This window comes from Platalea leucorodia (assembly GCF_965183815.1).
Source record: "Platalea leucorodia genome assembly, chromosome: 7".
NCBI classification, from domain to species: Eukaryota; Metazoa; Chordata; class Aves; order Pelecaniformes; family Threskiornithidae; genus Platalea; species Platalea leucorodia.
This window is the reverse complement of record NC_138829.1, coordinates 30,389,814-30,406,974: the sequence shown is the minus strand read 5'-3', so window position 1 is coordinate 30,406,974 and position 17,161 is coordinate 30,389,814. Positions and strand designations below refer to the sequence as shown.

The window sequence follows — 17,161 nt, the reverse complement described above, 5'->3', positions numbered from 1 at the left end:
CTCCTCAGAAGTTACAAGGCTCTTAAAGAACAAACCCAATGTCACACGCAGGTGGCAGAAGCAGGATTTCTTTGTCTTTTTCCCTTTTCTTTTCCCATTATATGTGTGATAGTTCCTCTCATTTTTATTGCTTAGGTTTTGTCTGTCTTAAATTATTTAAAATATTAAGATATTATTACATTCAGAAAGTCCATTTTTAGAAATTGACTCAGAGTCTAATTTTCTAAGACTCTGGAGGTTAAAGAAAATCTTATAATTTATCATATATGTTAGTTTTTAGAAACAATGACCACACTGATACAGTCCTTTAAATATCATTCAGCAAATATAGTGGTGTTAAGTGTTCTGGAATTGAAATACATCTTGGAAGAAGTTTTTCTACCTTCAAGGTAGTCTGGCTTTTGAAGAAGCTGCTTGGGCTTCTTCATAGTAGCATTATGCTGTTTCGATCACCAGTGAGGAAGACACAAAGCATCTGTGTTAAACACCCATAGGTCCGTCAGCGTGTTACCAGTCTCAGATATTCTGAAGAAGGCTAGTTGCTAGTTCTTGCTATTCAGTCATCTTTATACACTTAGTTAGTTTCAGGGACTATTGAGCTTCCTATCGATAAGGCAAAAAATGATCATTGCTGTAGAATTTGCTAGCAAAGCTGTTAATACTGTAAAAATTAAATATTTTCTTCCATGTTAAAATAATTCAATGACATTTGTGAGGTGTACAACTTCTTGCCAACTCTTCTAATTTAAAACATTATCTGTTTGAGGAAAACATATGTTAGAAATTTTTAATTCAGTGATAGGAAAGGCACTAATGAAATATGCATGTATGAATTTTGTATTGCATGAGTTTCCTCTTTCTTGAAATATGATTAAAAGCCAAACATCTGGATTATGTTTAAAAAGCTTGAATTTCCAGTTTTCAGAGAGATTCAATCTATTTTGACACTGTACACTTAGCCTTAACATTTTCAGCATGCTCTTAACATTACTTGCTATTGTAAAAAAATAAGTTCAGGTTTAAACAAAGTTGGACTTCTCGTAATGTAAAAATGTTTTCTGAAATAGCTGTTTCTGCAGCATTCACACAGCCATAGTTTAGGCTGTGTCAGCAGTTCCTTTATAAATTTGCTATTGAAAGCGGTTTGTAGTTGATCATAAAAATAACTTTTCGACTTGAGAGTATTTTTTCCTTTATTATAAAAGTACTATGGTTTTCCTAGAATAATATTAAAAATGAAATATTGAGTTCTTAAGAATTTATAAAATTCAATATAAAATGAGATTAGCCTACTGTTAACAGATAATGGCACTGGGATGCCAAATTTTTCCTTTTGTTTTAATAACATTAATGTGTACTGGAAAAGTGAACAGCTATTATCTGCTATGTCTTTTGAATGGTTCAGGATATGTCTGTCTGGAGATGATAATAAGTAGTTAACTATATAACTTTCTTTTTAACATGTTTTAACAATAGTTTTGATGCAGTACCTTGTAGTGGTATTTGTATAAGAGGAATTACGGTGATTGCCAGTGTTTTAGATAGTCAGTGGAGATGTTTTAGCACTCCTAGTGGACCTGCTGCATGTGCCAACTTTGACATAACTCAAGGGAAATTATAAGGAACAAATCAAATAGCACATTATAAAACCTATTAGCTTTCACTTTACTTAATACAGTACAAGATGTGCATTTAAAATAAAAATGACATTTTTCATTATAACTTTGGGGCAGATTGAGAAATCTGCTGTCAACACCCTTTCTGATCAGCACCTGGATGGGCCCTCAAACAGGTATAAGTTCTGTCATGTAGAAAAAAGTTCAAATACTTTAAAGAACATGTTGTCCCCCTAGATACTGCAGGTCATGAGAACTCACATCCACATGTTCTGAGGTTAGAGACTGAGCAAGCTAAATGCAGATTCTGTCTGGTCTTGACTTGAGGTCTCTCACCAGCCTGCAGAGATTGCAGGGGTATCACCACAGGCCAGGGATCATTTTCTTTTCTGACAGTTGACAAGGTCTAGTGACGTGGATTACTAAAGCCACCATGCCTTAAATGGTGGATGTACTGATCTTTGTGGATTTTCCTGTCCTTTGGTGGAGACTTTGAGTTCTGCCTCTGTTGGTCTGTGGAACTTAGATTTCCACTTGGCTCTTTTTGCAGTGGGGAACCTCTTCTTCCATGAAACAGTATAGCAAATAGGTAAGAAGAAGAAGGATCCAGAGATATTCTACCCTCAAACATATCCCAGTAGGTATTGCTAGAAGGGAGGATAATTTATTTGTCGATTTTCAGTCAGACTTCACTCATGGGAGGCTATTACTGACCACCATTAGCATTCTGGCTGAGTAACAATGGAGTAAGGACTTCAGAAGAGCCAGTCTGTGAAAGATAAATGGGCAGGAACATCCATTTCAAAATAGAATGATGCCTGTAACACACGGCCTGACAATAGTTGGTGCATTTGGAATTAGATCTTTGTGTAGAGGAGTTCCAATTTTATGTTTCGTGCATACTGCAGAAGCAGGCACAGCTTAGCAGAAGGGAGGATAACAGGTTATAAATTACTTTCTTTGATTATCTTCTTCAAAAAATCTCCATAATCTTACATTGCTGTATTTTATTTTGTAAAAATGTAAATGTAAAAATGTAGCTATATGAGATTTGGTACATGTAGGGTCAGCATTTCAGAATACCCAGCCAAGGATGGAGCTGCAACTTTTTTTTCCAGGCCAAACAGTTTCCCTGCCTTCAAATACATTTTCTGCTCAGTAATGGGTTAACTGCAATCTACACCAGTATTTTGGAATCTCCCTTACTCTGTGGTTTTTTCCTCAATAAATATACCTGAACACTAACCCAAAGGTATAGTAGTTATTAATTCCTAAAGAGCACTATTTTTTATTTATTTAATATCAATTATTCTCCAGACAAATAAATACATGTAAATTAATCTAAATCCACATGTGATATGTTAAGCATGTCTGTAGGTTGTATCTGTATTAGTCTGTGCCAAAAGTCACACCTCTGGTGCAAGGTGTGAAAAAGCCCTCAAAGCTCTAACAGCATTGTTGCGAGCAATACAAGACAAATCTCAGAAATTCCTTCGTATATCAGCCAAAGATCCCAGTAAAACTCATAGTTTATGAGATCAATAGGTTGTTATAACATGAAGTGCACCAACTCTGTGGCCTTACCTGAACTGCGCTATAACCTGTGTTGTGGGACCATGTTCCACCATCATCTGCTAGGGTTTGTCTTTATTTGTAGATGGGCGGCAGTTTCTAGACCTAGTGGAATCTCATGCACCTGATACTTGATTACCCTTGCTATATGAATTCAAACTGCTGTATTTTGGCTATATGTTCTTAGAAATTTAATTATATTTAAAATCTGGTTAATAGTGTAGTAAATAACTGGTATTGCTACAAAATTGCATTCTGAAGGTACTGGGATTGAATTTCAACACAAGTTGACACTCAATTAAAATTTCCATATATCTAGTGAATTAGTCAGTTCTTGGCTGCTATATTAAGGTGGATGTCTTCCTGCTTAACTGAACATTGAGCAAGACAGGCAAAATGCATAATAAAGCCAAATCAAGACTTAATATACCCACTCAAATTTTTATTGTTTGTATCAAGTAGTAAGCTTGCAGAACAAACCCAGGCATGTGGATCAAAAAAAAATTAAATACTCAGTATTTAAACAAAATTCCTCTATATTTAGAGTAACGAAGCTGAAAAAAAAAGAGAAACCCTTAAAACTTCTTACTGAATTACTGCCATCAGCCAGTAGATCCATGGGGCTTGTTCGGCTAAAAGCCACAACAGACTTTGTAATGCAATGATGTAATCTTGGCTTTGTGTCATTTATATTCAACCTAAAAAAACAATTTTCCTGAATAGACAGGCTGACAACAATATTGTTCAGTGTTGGTTTTTATTTGGATTGTTTCCAAATGGTTCATATGCCTCCACAGCAACACCCCATGCCCGCTTAAGTTTTCACTCTGAATTCCGAAGTTTCCCCTTTTTCCTCGCATTTTATTTTGCTTTTAGAGTCCCAGTTATGTTTGTGAAACTAACCAGCTCGGCCACAAAATTAGGATGTATCTTGCAGAGTGCATTCATTTTACTTTTTGCATATTTTTCCCGAGGTCATGTCAAGGTTAGTTTGAATTCCATCCTACATTAAGACTTCTTTCACAGCTATTTAGCTCTGCAGCCTACTCCCCGCTGGGGTCTGCCCCTTGGGCACGTCAAAGCTTCAGACCTGACAAATCACACACAGATGAAGCTGTACAGTTTTTTAAACAGTTTCATCAGTAACGTGGTGGGGTTTTTTTGGTTTTGGGTTTTTTTTTTGCCTTTACACTATACTTTTTTTTTTTTTTCCACTGGAGTTTATTCTCTGAATTGCAATATCCTGAAGACTGATCTCCGTATGGAAAATTCCCTTGCACAGGCGAGTTGTAAAATAGAAACGGCGTTGTACAGTACGTGCCACTCACAGCCTCCCAGAAACTGAAAGTACTGCAGATCCTCTTAATTAGTAACAAGCTATAGCTCCTTGTCTAATAACTGTAATCGTATTGTTAACATATATTTGCACAGAAGAGCCTAAAACTATAAAGGCTGATAAATATTCAAAATTTATCGTCCATTTTGCAAACCCGTTAGTTATCCAGGAGAGCTGTTAGTTGTTCACAGGAATAAACTTCTGTCATCCTTGGGATTACTCAGATGAGTAAATGTTCATCGGTGTCAAGAAACGATGCTGTGCTTTAGCAGCAATCCTTATGGGACTTGGGAAATTTTAAGTGGGTGTATATGTGTATATATATAATTAGCTTCACAACTATATGCAGGGCTTTCACCACCTACATTCATGCACAGACACACCCCCCCATGTATATGTCGCTGCACAAAAACCGGCTTGAAGTGTATAATGCAGCTTGCGGGTGAAAATAAATTTTCTAAAATTCTTAGCTGTAGACTGCTATCTGTATTTTAGCATTTTGTGAAACTAATGGTGCAACACCATTTCCCGTTTAATTGATGAAGTTAAAATGCTTGGCTGCTAATGAGTGTATTAGCAAACAATATACCCTTAACAAGCTTAAGCAGCTCAGGATTTTAAAAAGCAGCTTACTGTCCTCCTCATTTTTATAAGACAAAATGTACTGCCTTCTACAAATTGCTTGATCGACTGATGAAGTACTATAATTATAGTTGTATTGCAGTTTTGACAAAGCCACAATAACAGATTGTAGTTTAGTCCCCACTCTAGGCACACAACTCTTTGCATTACAAAACCCAGTTTTACTGGTCTAATTCTTACCGAGAACAAAAGGCACCTGGAGATGTTAACTATATACTAAAAGAAAACTTGGAATCTAGGAAATAATAATATTGAAGCATGACTTTTCTTCTCGCGGTTCGTTCATTGGGAATGGTATCTAATGAAGAGCTGTCTAAAGGCTTGCTTGTTTGGAACTAATTAAAGACAGATATCCTAAATAGAAAAAGGATCATGGGAATTACATTAGGTGTCTGGAGACTTGTTATTCTTTTGGTACTCTGAGTAGATTGTGGAAGTTGTTAGGGATTCAAGAAATAAGGCAAGCTAATAAAAAGTTCTATTTTTCTGGTTATTGGCCAACTATTGTATTTTTGTTTGCAATAAGATTTGTGCCAACAGGCTAGGGGCTTGAATAAAACATTTAAACATTTGTGCATTAACACATTATGGTGAAAAGAGAGTCTTGTGCTTTCACTCAGTGCATTTCAGCCTTCAATTAATGTGAAAGCACTACAATGCCTATGCAACTTCTCTTGCCTAGTGGTGCACCATTTATCATTGCAGTTTTACATTGACCTTGACACCCACTTCATTAGAATAAAGATTGTCTACCATTTAGGTTACATTGTTCCTCTGCACAGAGACCCCATGCAAATTTCTGTTCAGATAGAAGAGCTGTGAGCCTGTCAGAGGTCATCTGCATTAAATGATTGCAGCTATTTTCCAACTGCTTCTTTTCATTCTACTCAATTCAGGCTAGGAGGATCAATCAAGCCCTCTGCCTGAAACAGTGGGACTGCTGGGAATATAACTGTTTTTGGTAGTAGTGGATATGCCCTAAACAGTATTAAATATTTAATATAAATTCATTAAAGGGCATACAAAGTCTTCAAAAAGATATTACATTTATAGTAAAATTTAAAGGGTTGGGATCACCTTCCTTAAAAAAAAAGGCAGAACAATGGGTACCGACTGCATAATTTTTTAATGTAGGCAAAATTTAGTTCATGAAGTTACTTAATATTTCTTTCAATGTGTTTATTTCTCTAGCTGCCACAGAAAGGAAAGCATAGCAGAGGTGTAATCCACATTTGCTACTTTCTGAAACAAAAAAGCAAGGTGTCTGCAGGGGTTTAAGATGAAAGTGCTAAGATTTGTTTTGTTTTACAGGCATGCACCCATACGCACATGCACTCTCGCACAAATACATATTGTACTATTGTGCTTATTTGTAGGGGAAAAAAGCAAATGGAAATAAGCTAGCACTCTCCTTGAGTTTTCTGAGTGATATAATTGGAATTAAATTATTAATGGGAGATACTTAAAAAAGATTGTTTTATGATCTTCTATTAGAGAATTTGCAATTCATTTTAATATTTGTAGGTTGATTTATATTAAAGATAATGCAATCTATGTCCAATTAACAATACATAGCCAATGTAATATGATTTCCAGATCATGCAAATGGAATAAACTAGAAGAGGAAAAACTGATTCTTAACCTCAGATGTAATTTGCTGTGTGAGTTCTGGCAATTTTAAATGACATTGCACTTTTTAATTTTTCCAAAGGCTCAGCAGCAAATTTATCCCAATCAAGAAAGCCTATTATTAATTTACAAGGACAATTGTAGGAGTCTTTATAATTTCCCTGTGCAATTATTTGCCATAAATTGCTAATAGTGAAATACATGAAGTTTGCAAGAAACAGCAACTGCTATTTATCTAGACAGATCGCTCAGCCCAGATCTTGAATGTTGTCCAGAGGTTCTAGTGCTATTGACAGCGTAAGAAATATAACCAAGCTTCTGGACGGTTTCTAAAATGTTTCACACTGATAGTACCAAAAAGGTAGAAGCATTAAGAGCTATTGTGAAGGGTAGGCTGGCCTCTAGCAGATTCCTTCACTTTGCTTGTATACAGCTGAGCTTTGGACCCTGGACTTTGGAATAAAAAGAGTCTTTGTTCATCACTGAATGGCATTAGGCATGGGCTTCCTAAGGGGCCACCATGAAGCCTAGCATGAAGAGTGCAAACATTATCCAGAAAGCAAAGTGAGAATGTGTGTGAAGAGATGATGGACAAATATTGCTATATGTGCATTACTATACGTTTATGTATATTTATATTACTTATTTGGTGAATTTGCTTGCAGAGTGTTCTTTATTCAATTTTATGCATGCAGTATATTTTGCAAATGTGTGCCAACGCTGACTATGCATGCACATACAGACGCTGAACATGCATGTGTATGTATTTGTGTCTGCAGCAGTCAAAACAGCCCTAAAGGCAAGTTTTTAAAATTTAAAGATCCAAACCAGGAAAAACTAAAATTGCAGGTCACTCAGTTCTGATTTCAGTTGTATATCATACAGTGCCATTTGACTGAAGATACTTTGTTAGTATGTGAATGATGGAATGCAGAACATCTACAAATAGCACACCCTTATTCCAATAATGGAGAAAGTTCACTGGCTTAATTCTTCTGTACTTCGTAGCCATAGCTCCACTGTGTGTTCAGTATGTCTAGTCTCTTTTCACTATAACCAACAGAAGCACCATACAAAAGTCTTACAATGGATGTCTTAATCTCTCTGTGTGCTTTTAGAGCATTATTTTGAATTCCATCATGCAGGCTTTTTTTTTTCTTTCCTCTTCTGAAGTTTTATTACAACAACAGAATTCCCAGGGAGCTTTAGGGGCAAGGTTCGCATAATATTGCCCTAAAGTTTTGCTCGAGGGGTAGAATCCGCACCCCAGTCCTGATCATCTTTTTGTGGTGTTTCTCTTTCTGAAAGATGCAGTGCGCAGCCTTACCGAGTTGTTAACTGTGTACAGATTTTTTTATTGTTTACCAGACAGTGCACATCTACGAACCTTTCATGATGATTTCTTTCTCTGACCTCTCAGTGACTAGGCATCTTGTTCCTTAACACTGAGGGAGGCTGAAAAATGCTTGAGTTGCTCAATGTGTGCCTTCTATACCAGTTTCAAAATGGCTTATTCTTCTGGTTTCCATGGTGACAATTAACACTGTTACAAGGCATTGTTCCAGTCTCCATTTGGGCAGAATTTTCGGGTGTGATTTTTCACACAAAAAATGTTTTATATAATTTTTTAAAGAAAAAAAAAAAAAAAAAGAAAAAAAAGAAAAAAAAAAAAAGCACAGTTTAGTATAAAGTGTCAAAAAATGTGTCTCAATCAAGCCTGCCTGGATTTCTTAAAACATTTTTATCAGGGGAAGTAAGGTTTTAACTTGCTTCGTTTTGAAATTCAACTTCTCGTGCTTTAAATATTTTTGCCAAACTTATTCACGGATAACTGCTACTGCCTTTTTTTAAACTCCACTCTTTGTCCTTTGAGAAATATTGATCGTATTGAGTGAGAAGGACCAACAAGCCAAAATTCTTTAACTTACATAACAATGTTTTGGATTTCTTTTGAGTGGCTTCAGGAACACAAAACCAGCCAAGCATGCACACAGCTAATCACGCTGTAAATATTTTGCAGTTTTTACAGTGTGGTGCTGTTTGGGGTTTTTTTCCCAGTTTTTTAATATGACAGGTGTTGTTGGAAATTAAATATTATTCATTTATTTATTATTGTGGCTGTTGCGTGAAACCTGTGACTTTAACTTTCTTAATCTCATTTTTGTCTATTAAACAGTAATCTGTATCATAGCATCCGCAGACTGTCACAATGGAGCAGCCTTTGCTCACTTAAAGCTGAGGGAAGAATGAATCTGAAGATTAAATTATCTTCTCACCACAGGATTAAGTAGTCCTACCAGACTAGGGTTGTGCAGCACTGATAGAGCTGGTAGCTAATTTTTCCATGCAACTGCTTAGAGTGTAGGTGTTTAATGGATTAAAAAATAGCATTAGCAATAGCATCTCGTGCTACCCGTTCTCAAACCGTACCTCTGAACGTACATTAAGCTCTTCCCTTAACTTAAAATACACACTGCACGTTAAATATCCAGGAGTGGAACAATACTGACTCTCAGTCACATACCAATACATCTACTAATGAACTGAATTCTTTCATCTTTTACAGTTACAGTATAATGCATTTTCTATCAATCAGCACTTTCATCATGCTTGTTTATACAGTAGGTTACACGATGACAAGGATAGACCGTGTACATAAAATCTAGCTTATTTATTTTTTAATGTAATAACCTCTTATAACATCTGTCACACTATTTGGATTATGCTGCACTGAATTATTTTATCTAGTCCAAAATTAAATGAAACGTCTTCTGTTTCTGTGTTAACAAGAGTATTCAAGTTATGAAACACGCAATGTATTTTATTTCCTCATCAGTCCTGCACTGCCCAGGGACATACCCAGCCCCAGTCCAGGCGGCAGCGACTGCCAGCCTAGAACAGGTGATGAGCATTAACTAGCCGTGCCTGCACCAGTGTCACACAGCTAGAGGACTCCCTCAGTCTATTAATTCACTTGACAAAAGAAAGGGAGTAGCACGAACTGGATTTCAGTGCCTAGCAAATTGGACTCTGGATTCCCCTTGATATTACATGTACTTATGGAAATAATTATGCAAATCCTTTTCAGCTATATCATCTTTAAATAGAAATCAGATTACATAAAGAAGATTGTAATCTCCTCCAGTAACCATTCTAGCTGAAAAGGCAATATACAGGACCAAGAAACATACTTGTTGAACATTTTAGTCCAATAAAATGGTGTTGCCTCTTGGCGAATCCAGTTCCCTAGTGCCAAACCTGGTTGATAGCTACTGTCATACATTTCTAAAACCTCAGCCACAGTACACCAAGTATCAAAAGGCAAGTTCTTTATAAACAATCCTTGTTTTTTACTATGCATATTCATGTAATTTTGGATATGCAGACACCTGATCAGTGTTCATTAATAATGAGAAATGGTTTAAATCACCTCATTTAAAACATTTGCTCTATGATCCACAAATGACTAATATTTGCTGAAGTTTACATAATACAAATGATGTGCATGTGTTGTGTAAATGAGAGATTAAAATATGAAACTAACAATATGCAAACATATGCATGGAAATGCTGAGGACCTGTTAGCTGAAACAGTGATTTCACACCTTTATTATTTTCTTTAAGCTGTCTCCAATTGTATTTTTGCTTTGTTTTCCTACAGAGCATGTTCTTGGATCTGGCAAAAGCACCCATGTTTTAAACATTCCTTATTCTAGTTTAATTTTTTATACTTAGCCCAGTTATTAACATTTTCAATATGAGCTGCTATAGCAGTTTTCTTGGCTGAATATAAAGCAAAGAAAGCTTAATGTTTAGGATGCGATTTGCTAATAGCTATGCGTAATTAATGTATGCCTTGTAAACACCTTTGTAAGAATATGTGTTGAACTCTCCTCTTTCAGCAAAAGGTGCATTTTTGGCCGTATCAGAAGCTCTATTTCTATGAGTGTTTTATACATAAGAGTGAGAGGGAATTAGCTTAACTATATGTAGGGTATGCATATGACTGGATGCCTGTGTGTTAAATTTTATTTTTTTATTTACTGTACCAGCTACTAAAACATAATTAATCACTATAGTAACTATTACATTTAATACCTAATCCAGGTTTTCAGAGAATACAAATTTTAAAGAGATTTATTTGCCAATGTGTCTGTAGATTAGAATACATTTGTATAGAGTATATAAGTAATATACAGCTAAAATATTTAGAAAGTCATATTAAAGTAATTTTGAAAGAAGCTTCTGGGTTTATTCCTGTTTTCTCTGTCCTTTTTTTGAGGGGGCAATAAATAACAGTGCAGGAAATAAACGGTAGTTTCAGCTTGAAGAAACTCTTGGACTGTATGAGCATTGTGGCTGTTCTCGTTTGTGTGCTGTTTCACTGCTCCTGTTGGTTGAAGCAATAAGAATCAAGTTACTGGTATTGTGTTGTAAGGGAGTTATGTCTAATTGTTTTTCTAAGGTGACACTCTCACATTTTCACGTGTAACAGCATTTCAGGCCCGGATATGAGGCAGAATCCACAATGAGAGAAGAAATAAACTGTACAGAAATCATAATTATGTCATTATTTCCTTGTTGGTTTTTTTTTCAATGGAGAGACTCAGTGTTACTTGCTGAAGTAACATATTTGAAAAATAAGATACCACTGACTTGAAAGAGACAAAGGCAGATCAAGCTTCAGATGACAGTGTTAGTGAATATTACTGTACAAGTGGATATTGTGAGTGAGTGAATATTACTGTATGTAATGAATTGCTATCTGCCTGCATAGATACGTCACCCAGAAGGCTACGTGTTTGGTACCTAAATCTCTTATGATATGTCATGAGAAGGTTGTGTGCTTAAAAAAAAAATAAAATTAAAAAATGTTATAGTGAGAATGATCCTAACTGGGAATATAGAATTAAAGTTTAATTTTTTGTAGAGAAAACTCTTTCCAGTAGCTAATATTATCTATTTTTTTTTTCATTTTAGAGATACAATGTAGAAATGTCGATCAGGCACCCAAAAAAGATGGAACTGCTTAGTAAGGTTGAAGCTCTGAAGAAAAGTGGTGTTTTACTACCAAATGATCTCCTTGAAAAAGTGGATTCAATTAATGAAAAATGGGAACTGCTTGGGGTATTTGCATTTTTATTACTGTTTGTGGGTTATGTGTACATTTTTGTGTGTTGAAGTACGCTGTCTGTCTGATTTCTAATTTGAGGCACAAATATCTCTCTCTTTCAATTCACCACGTACATTTCAAACAAGCTACTCATGCTATTATAAAAACTCCATAGTATTTTCCTCTTCTGTTGATTTTTTTTATTCCATGCTTGTCTCCTGTCTGACTTTAATAATTTTAGTTCTTTAATACATAAAAAAATGTAAGTAAAATATGCCATGTATTACGGGTATGCACCAAGTCAACTATAATGCAGTATATCTGATATACACTGACTGTCATGCTTGAGTGAATGTTAATAGAATTTATTCTGAAGGTACATGTTAGAGACATCTACTGTTTAACTATTTACTATACCCTTAAGATGAAAAGTGGGGTTGTCACTGCATATTTCAGGTCACACTGATGGCTCAAAAACAAATATGCAGATTCAGTACAAATCGGAATACCTGAAGCTAAGAATACAGCCAGGATATGTTTCATGCTGCTGTATTCAGCTCACTTTTGACAAAAGCCAAAAAAGTTTCATGTAATTCATTTCACGCTATGATGGGCTGGGTCTCAGCCAAAGAGTGAGATACAAGAATCTGGCAAAAAAAGCAATATAGTGATTCTGTTACTCAGAGACCAGTGATGGCACCGTGCAGGAGACACTATTGTCCTATTGTTGTAAAACAGCTGAGAGAGAGAGAGGTCAAACTATATATTTTTCCATCCACTTCTCTCCTTAATTGCCTTCACTTCAAATCAAGGGTAAGATAAATTTATAAATTACTTTAAATGATTAATTATAGATGTGTGATATTAGCAATACAGTTACATTGCATAATTTTGCATGCTATTATCTCAGTTTAAAAAACATTTCTAATATATTACGAATAAGCTATACATGCAACCTGCCAACAGCATTTTAAATACGGACTTGTGTCACTTTAGCTTATTTGGTAATGCAATAGCCATTTTACAGAGGGTGGGGCTTTTTTAGTTCAGCACAGTTGTTTCTAATTTCTTGATTCTCTAAATGTGCAAATTGTCAGAAAATGTTAAAAGTTGCCTTATGACTAGTGAGTTTATTACTTTCTAATTTTAATCTGCAGCATCACCACAAGCATTTTAAAACTATTTGAAAATTAATAAATCTACTGATAAAAATGGGACTTATTAACCTATGCTCTTACATCTGATCTTGATAAAATAATTTCAGTTGGAAGCCTTACATTTGTAACTTTCAACGTATTTAATCCAGTTAATTCAGTGGCACTGATTAGAGCTGGTAGGATATAAAACTATGAGATAAGTAACTGATCATAATTCTAAAAATCTAGAAAAACACTGTCTTAAAAAAGATTGAAGCCCTTCACTTCTCAGTATGTTAAAATCAAAATATACCTCTGAGTTAAGTTTTGCCATTAATTTCAGCATTTACAGAAAAATAAAATGTAACTATTACAGTTTTCCTGCTAAACGCAATTTCATGAATAATAAGCAGAGTTTGATAGAGTTTTGTTTAATTTAATAAAAACCTCTGCAGAAACTAACGGCACTAGGCACACTGTTTTAATTGGCATGATTACGTTTTAATTGGCATGAAAAAAATTAAAGACAAGGATTTTAACTTCTAACAATGGTAAAATAGAGGGATATGGTTTTTAATATTACTTTCATCTAAGGTGAACAGTGTGGAATGGAAATACATTAGAATGAAATGTCAGTGGTGCGTACAGTTTAATCTGTGAAATTTTGTCCCCTGTGCTGAATATTACTCTGTCTCAATTGCATATTAAACAACCCTATCAAGGCAGGCATTGGCATCTGCTGTGCTGACACAAATTGTGAATTAAATGAAATTGATGTCCTCTGTCGTATATTTATGAAGACGGACCATTCTCTGAAGTATTCTGTTTATGAAGAATTTATGATTGCAAACTGTTCCAGAACAAAAAAGTGGCAATAAATTCTTTTTTGTGACCCTACCCTCCAAGGGCATTGATTTCACCTCCTGCTGCTACTTTTGTTACAGCATAAAAACAATAGCTAGCGCTGGATTCCACTGAGGGTCTTCAAATTATCAATATTTGCACCATGAAAATGGAAGGGTGTTGCCAAGAAAGCATGTTTTTCAGTTATGATCTCCTAAAGACGTTATTTACAGAATGTCACAGAGTAGATTAATGTCTGTTGGTCTAATTTTATTTGTGTTTTAAAGCTTATTTTTGGAAGCTAACTTCAGTGTTATAAATTATATGCCAGTAACTTTCTAAAGCATGTATTTTCAACAGACAGCCATACTGGGTCACCTAAAACTGTATCTTCATGTTACAACAATTAACCACTGCTAATTATCAGTTTAAAAGGTTATTGGATGTGATTGTCAGTGTATATTCAATATTCTACAATCAGTAACACAGATCTAGTGCTTATAATAAGTGTCAGCCTGACAGCCTCTTATAGGTCAGATAAAATACTGCTTGGCATAGAAGAAACAGGCAACAGCGTATCTCCCTTGTGATGTTAAAGGATTGCCTTTCAAAATACTGAAAAGGAAGGTAACTTTCCATCCCTGGCCTCTTCAGAATATTCATTATGCTCACAGCGTCCACTATCAAAATGTTATTCAGTGGTTCTTTTATTAGAAATACTACTTTGAAAAGCTGTCGTAAATTAGTTTCATTAGTGATCAGAGGTGAATGTTTATTCTGGTCCATTATTTTTAAAGTGGATGCTTAACATGGAGAACTTAAATCTGAATTTAGTTGCCTAAATAATTGGCCTGATATTCAGGAACATTGAGGCTTTGCAATTTCTAGCTTATTGGCATCTGAATGAGTTCATCCACTTTTAAAAGCAAACCAGCTGTTTTGTGACCTAACTGCTCCTGTATACAACCTCAGGGCTGCAAGTTCGGAAACTGTAATCTGACAGTTCATACCTCAAAAAATATTACAGTATTTCAGTGTTTCCCCCAAAACTTAGACAGTACCTTGGATAAAAGTTTGGTGAACTCAGTGCTTATCATATTTTCTGTTGCTGCCTAGAAAACCGTAATTCTCATGGTCATAAGCATCTAAAGCTGCAGACAAATTCTCTAGAGTAACTACTTTAAAAAGTTATGTGCCATTTTGTCTCCTCTGTCCATAGTTACTCTTAATATACATTGATTTATCATGGTTCCAGCAAAGTCAGTGACCCAGAGAGAACAACATAAGTGAGAAACAAGGATACAAAAAATGAAATTGATTGAAACAAGGAAACAATGAATGAAATTCATTGATATTAGTAGTAATTATTAAAAACCCCACATCTCTAGTCATCTAACAGATGCTTCTTGTTGCACATTAACCTGTAGATGTTTTGGTACATAAGACTAATCTATGTTTTCTTTATCCGATGCATTAGAAAACCCTAGGAGAGAAGATCCAAGACACAATGGTAGGGCACAGTGGGTTAGGTCCACGTGACCTGCTCTCGCCTGAAAGCGGCAGCCTGGTAAGGCAGCTGGAGGTCAGGATCAAAGAGCTGAAAGGGTGGCTGAGAGATACAGAGCTTTTCATCTTCAATTCCTGTCTGAGACAAGAAAATGAAGGAACAATGAATGCTGAGAAACAACTGCAATATTTTAAGGTAATAAAAAAACAATCATAGTTTTCATAGAGAGACTCCTCTTTATGGTAGGATAAAATATTTATCTTATGCATAACATAATGCAATGTATGTACATATGTGATCATATATTCATATTTTCACCTTCATTTATGTAGTATGTGTTCATTCATGTTGATTTTATTGAATCTTTACAATAATATTTATTCCTTAGACTTTTTGCAAAAGAGAGCTTTAGAGGGCTAATCACACCGCAACTGGAAAAGCAATAGTGTTCTGTCATTCTACTTCACTATAAAGCTGAGTTTTGGCATGAAAAGCTTCACTCTGAATTTCACTCCCTACATCAGTTAAATTAATTAATGTGTTGCGTGACCATCAGTTTGATAGCCTATTCCTCTGCACATATGAGTCAGGAATAGCCTATTTGAGGTCACATTTACAGAGATAGAAATTTAGCATACACGAGAAAGCATTCAAGTTTGTGGTGAATAGATATGTGGAAAAAGACATGTACGCTATGAGATTTGCATTAATCTAGGCCGCATCTTAAGCCTAAGCCTGAAGATTTATGGAAAGGAGGGAAAAGAATTGTAGTCACAATGCTATATTCAGATGGATAAGCTCCTTCAACTGAAGGCCAGCATTCAGCTTTGCAACTGACTTAATGGAAGTTGTATGTTTTGTTCCATTCCCCAAAAGTAGTGGGACCGTTTAGGAAAGAGGGCTATTAAGTTAGCAAACAAACCTGGTAGAACCATGCAATTTTCTTCTGTTCATAGCTACCACTTCTAAATAAACCCTCACCTGAATCATCATTACAGGTCACTTTACTCTGCAAGTGATCTTTGACCAAAGAATGAGAAAGGAATCAGGAGTAATTGTTGAGCTTTAGAGGTAAAGAGGTTTTTCTCTTCTACTAGTACATCAGGGTGTCTAGGGCAACAGCGCTCTTAAGGTGATGGGCAATTTATTAAATACTCACCTCAAAGGGCATGTTGCAAACACTTCTAAACGTACTTTTTTATACAAAGGTTCAAGAGAACAACAGCAGAAAAATGACTGTCTTCCCAATTAGTCATTCCTTAACTCTTCCTTTTCCAATCACGAGGATTAGTCAGGAGGTTGTGTCAATGTAGAGAAGTTGGTAAGGTTTTTTTCAGATTCCTGAGCATGTCCATTTGAATGAAATTTTAAGTTTTCTTATGACATCTATTTTTTTTTAATGATTTGTGGTCGTCTGCTAAGGGGGAAAAAATCATGCTGATTCTGTTTGTTCTATCAGCAAACTTCAAAGCTAGTGATTATGAAGGACTGTTGATAGACCTGCAGAACTTCAGAGCAATAGATCCATGTTTTCCATAGGAAATGCTGCATGATTTTTATTTTTCTGGAAAATTATGGCATTTATTTAAGTGCATAACTATGGATTTAAAAATCTAATTTAAGACAAACTTGTTTTCAAATATACATTTTTATATATATGGCTAAGACTTTTATATACATATATATATGAACAGAAATACCATAGCAATGTTACTTATGTGTTTGAAATGTGCATAAATCTCTCAAATGAAATCTTCTATTATATAT

General features: G+C 35.3%; 1 protein-coding gene across 2 annotated transcripts in view; it reads left to right on the top strand.

Moving 5' to 3' along the window:
- Positions 1 to 17,161, top strand: part of AKAP6 (A-kinase anchoring protein 6) — a gene marked incomplete at both ends in the record, with an annotated part of 226,240 nt that overhangs the window by 168,003 nt on the left and 41,076 nt on the right. For both annotated transcript variants that reach the window (XM_082318955.1, XM_082318954.1), the window contains 2 exons: positions 11,776 to 11,922; positions 15,365 to 15,589. In XM_082318955.1, the coding sequence (XP_082175081.1) occupies positions 11,776 to 11,922; positions 15,365 to 15,589 (372 nt within the window). The remainder of the gene's footprint in view (positions 1 to 11,775; positions 11,923 to 15,364; positions 15,590 to 17,161) is intronic.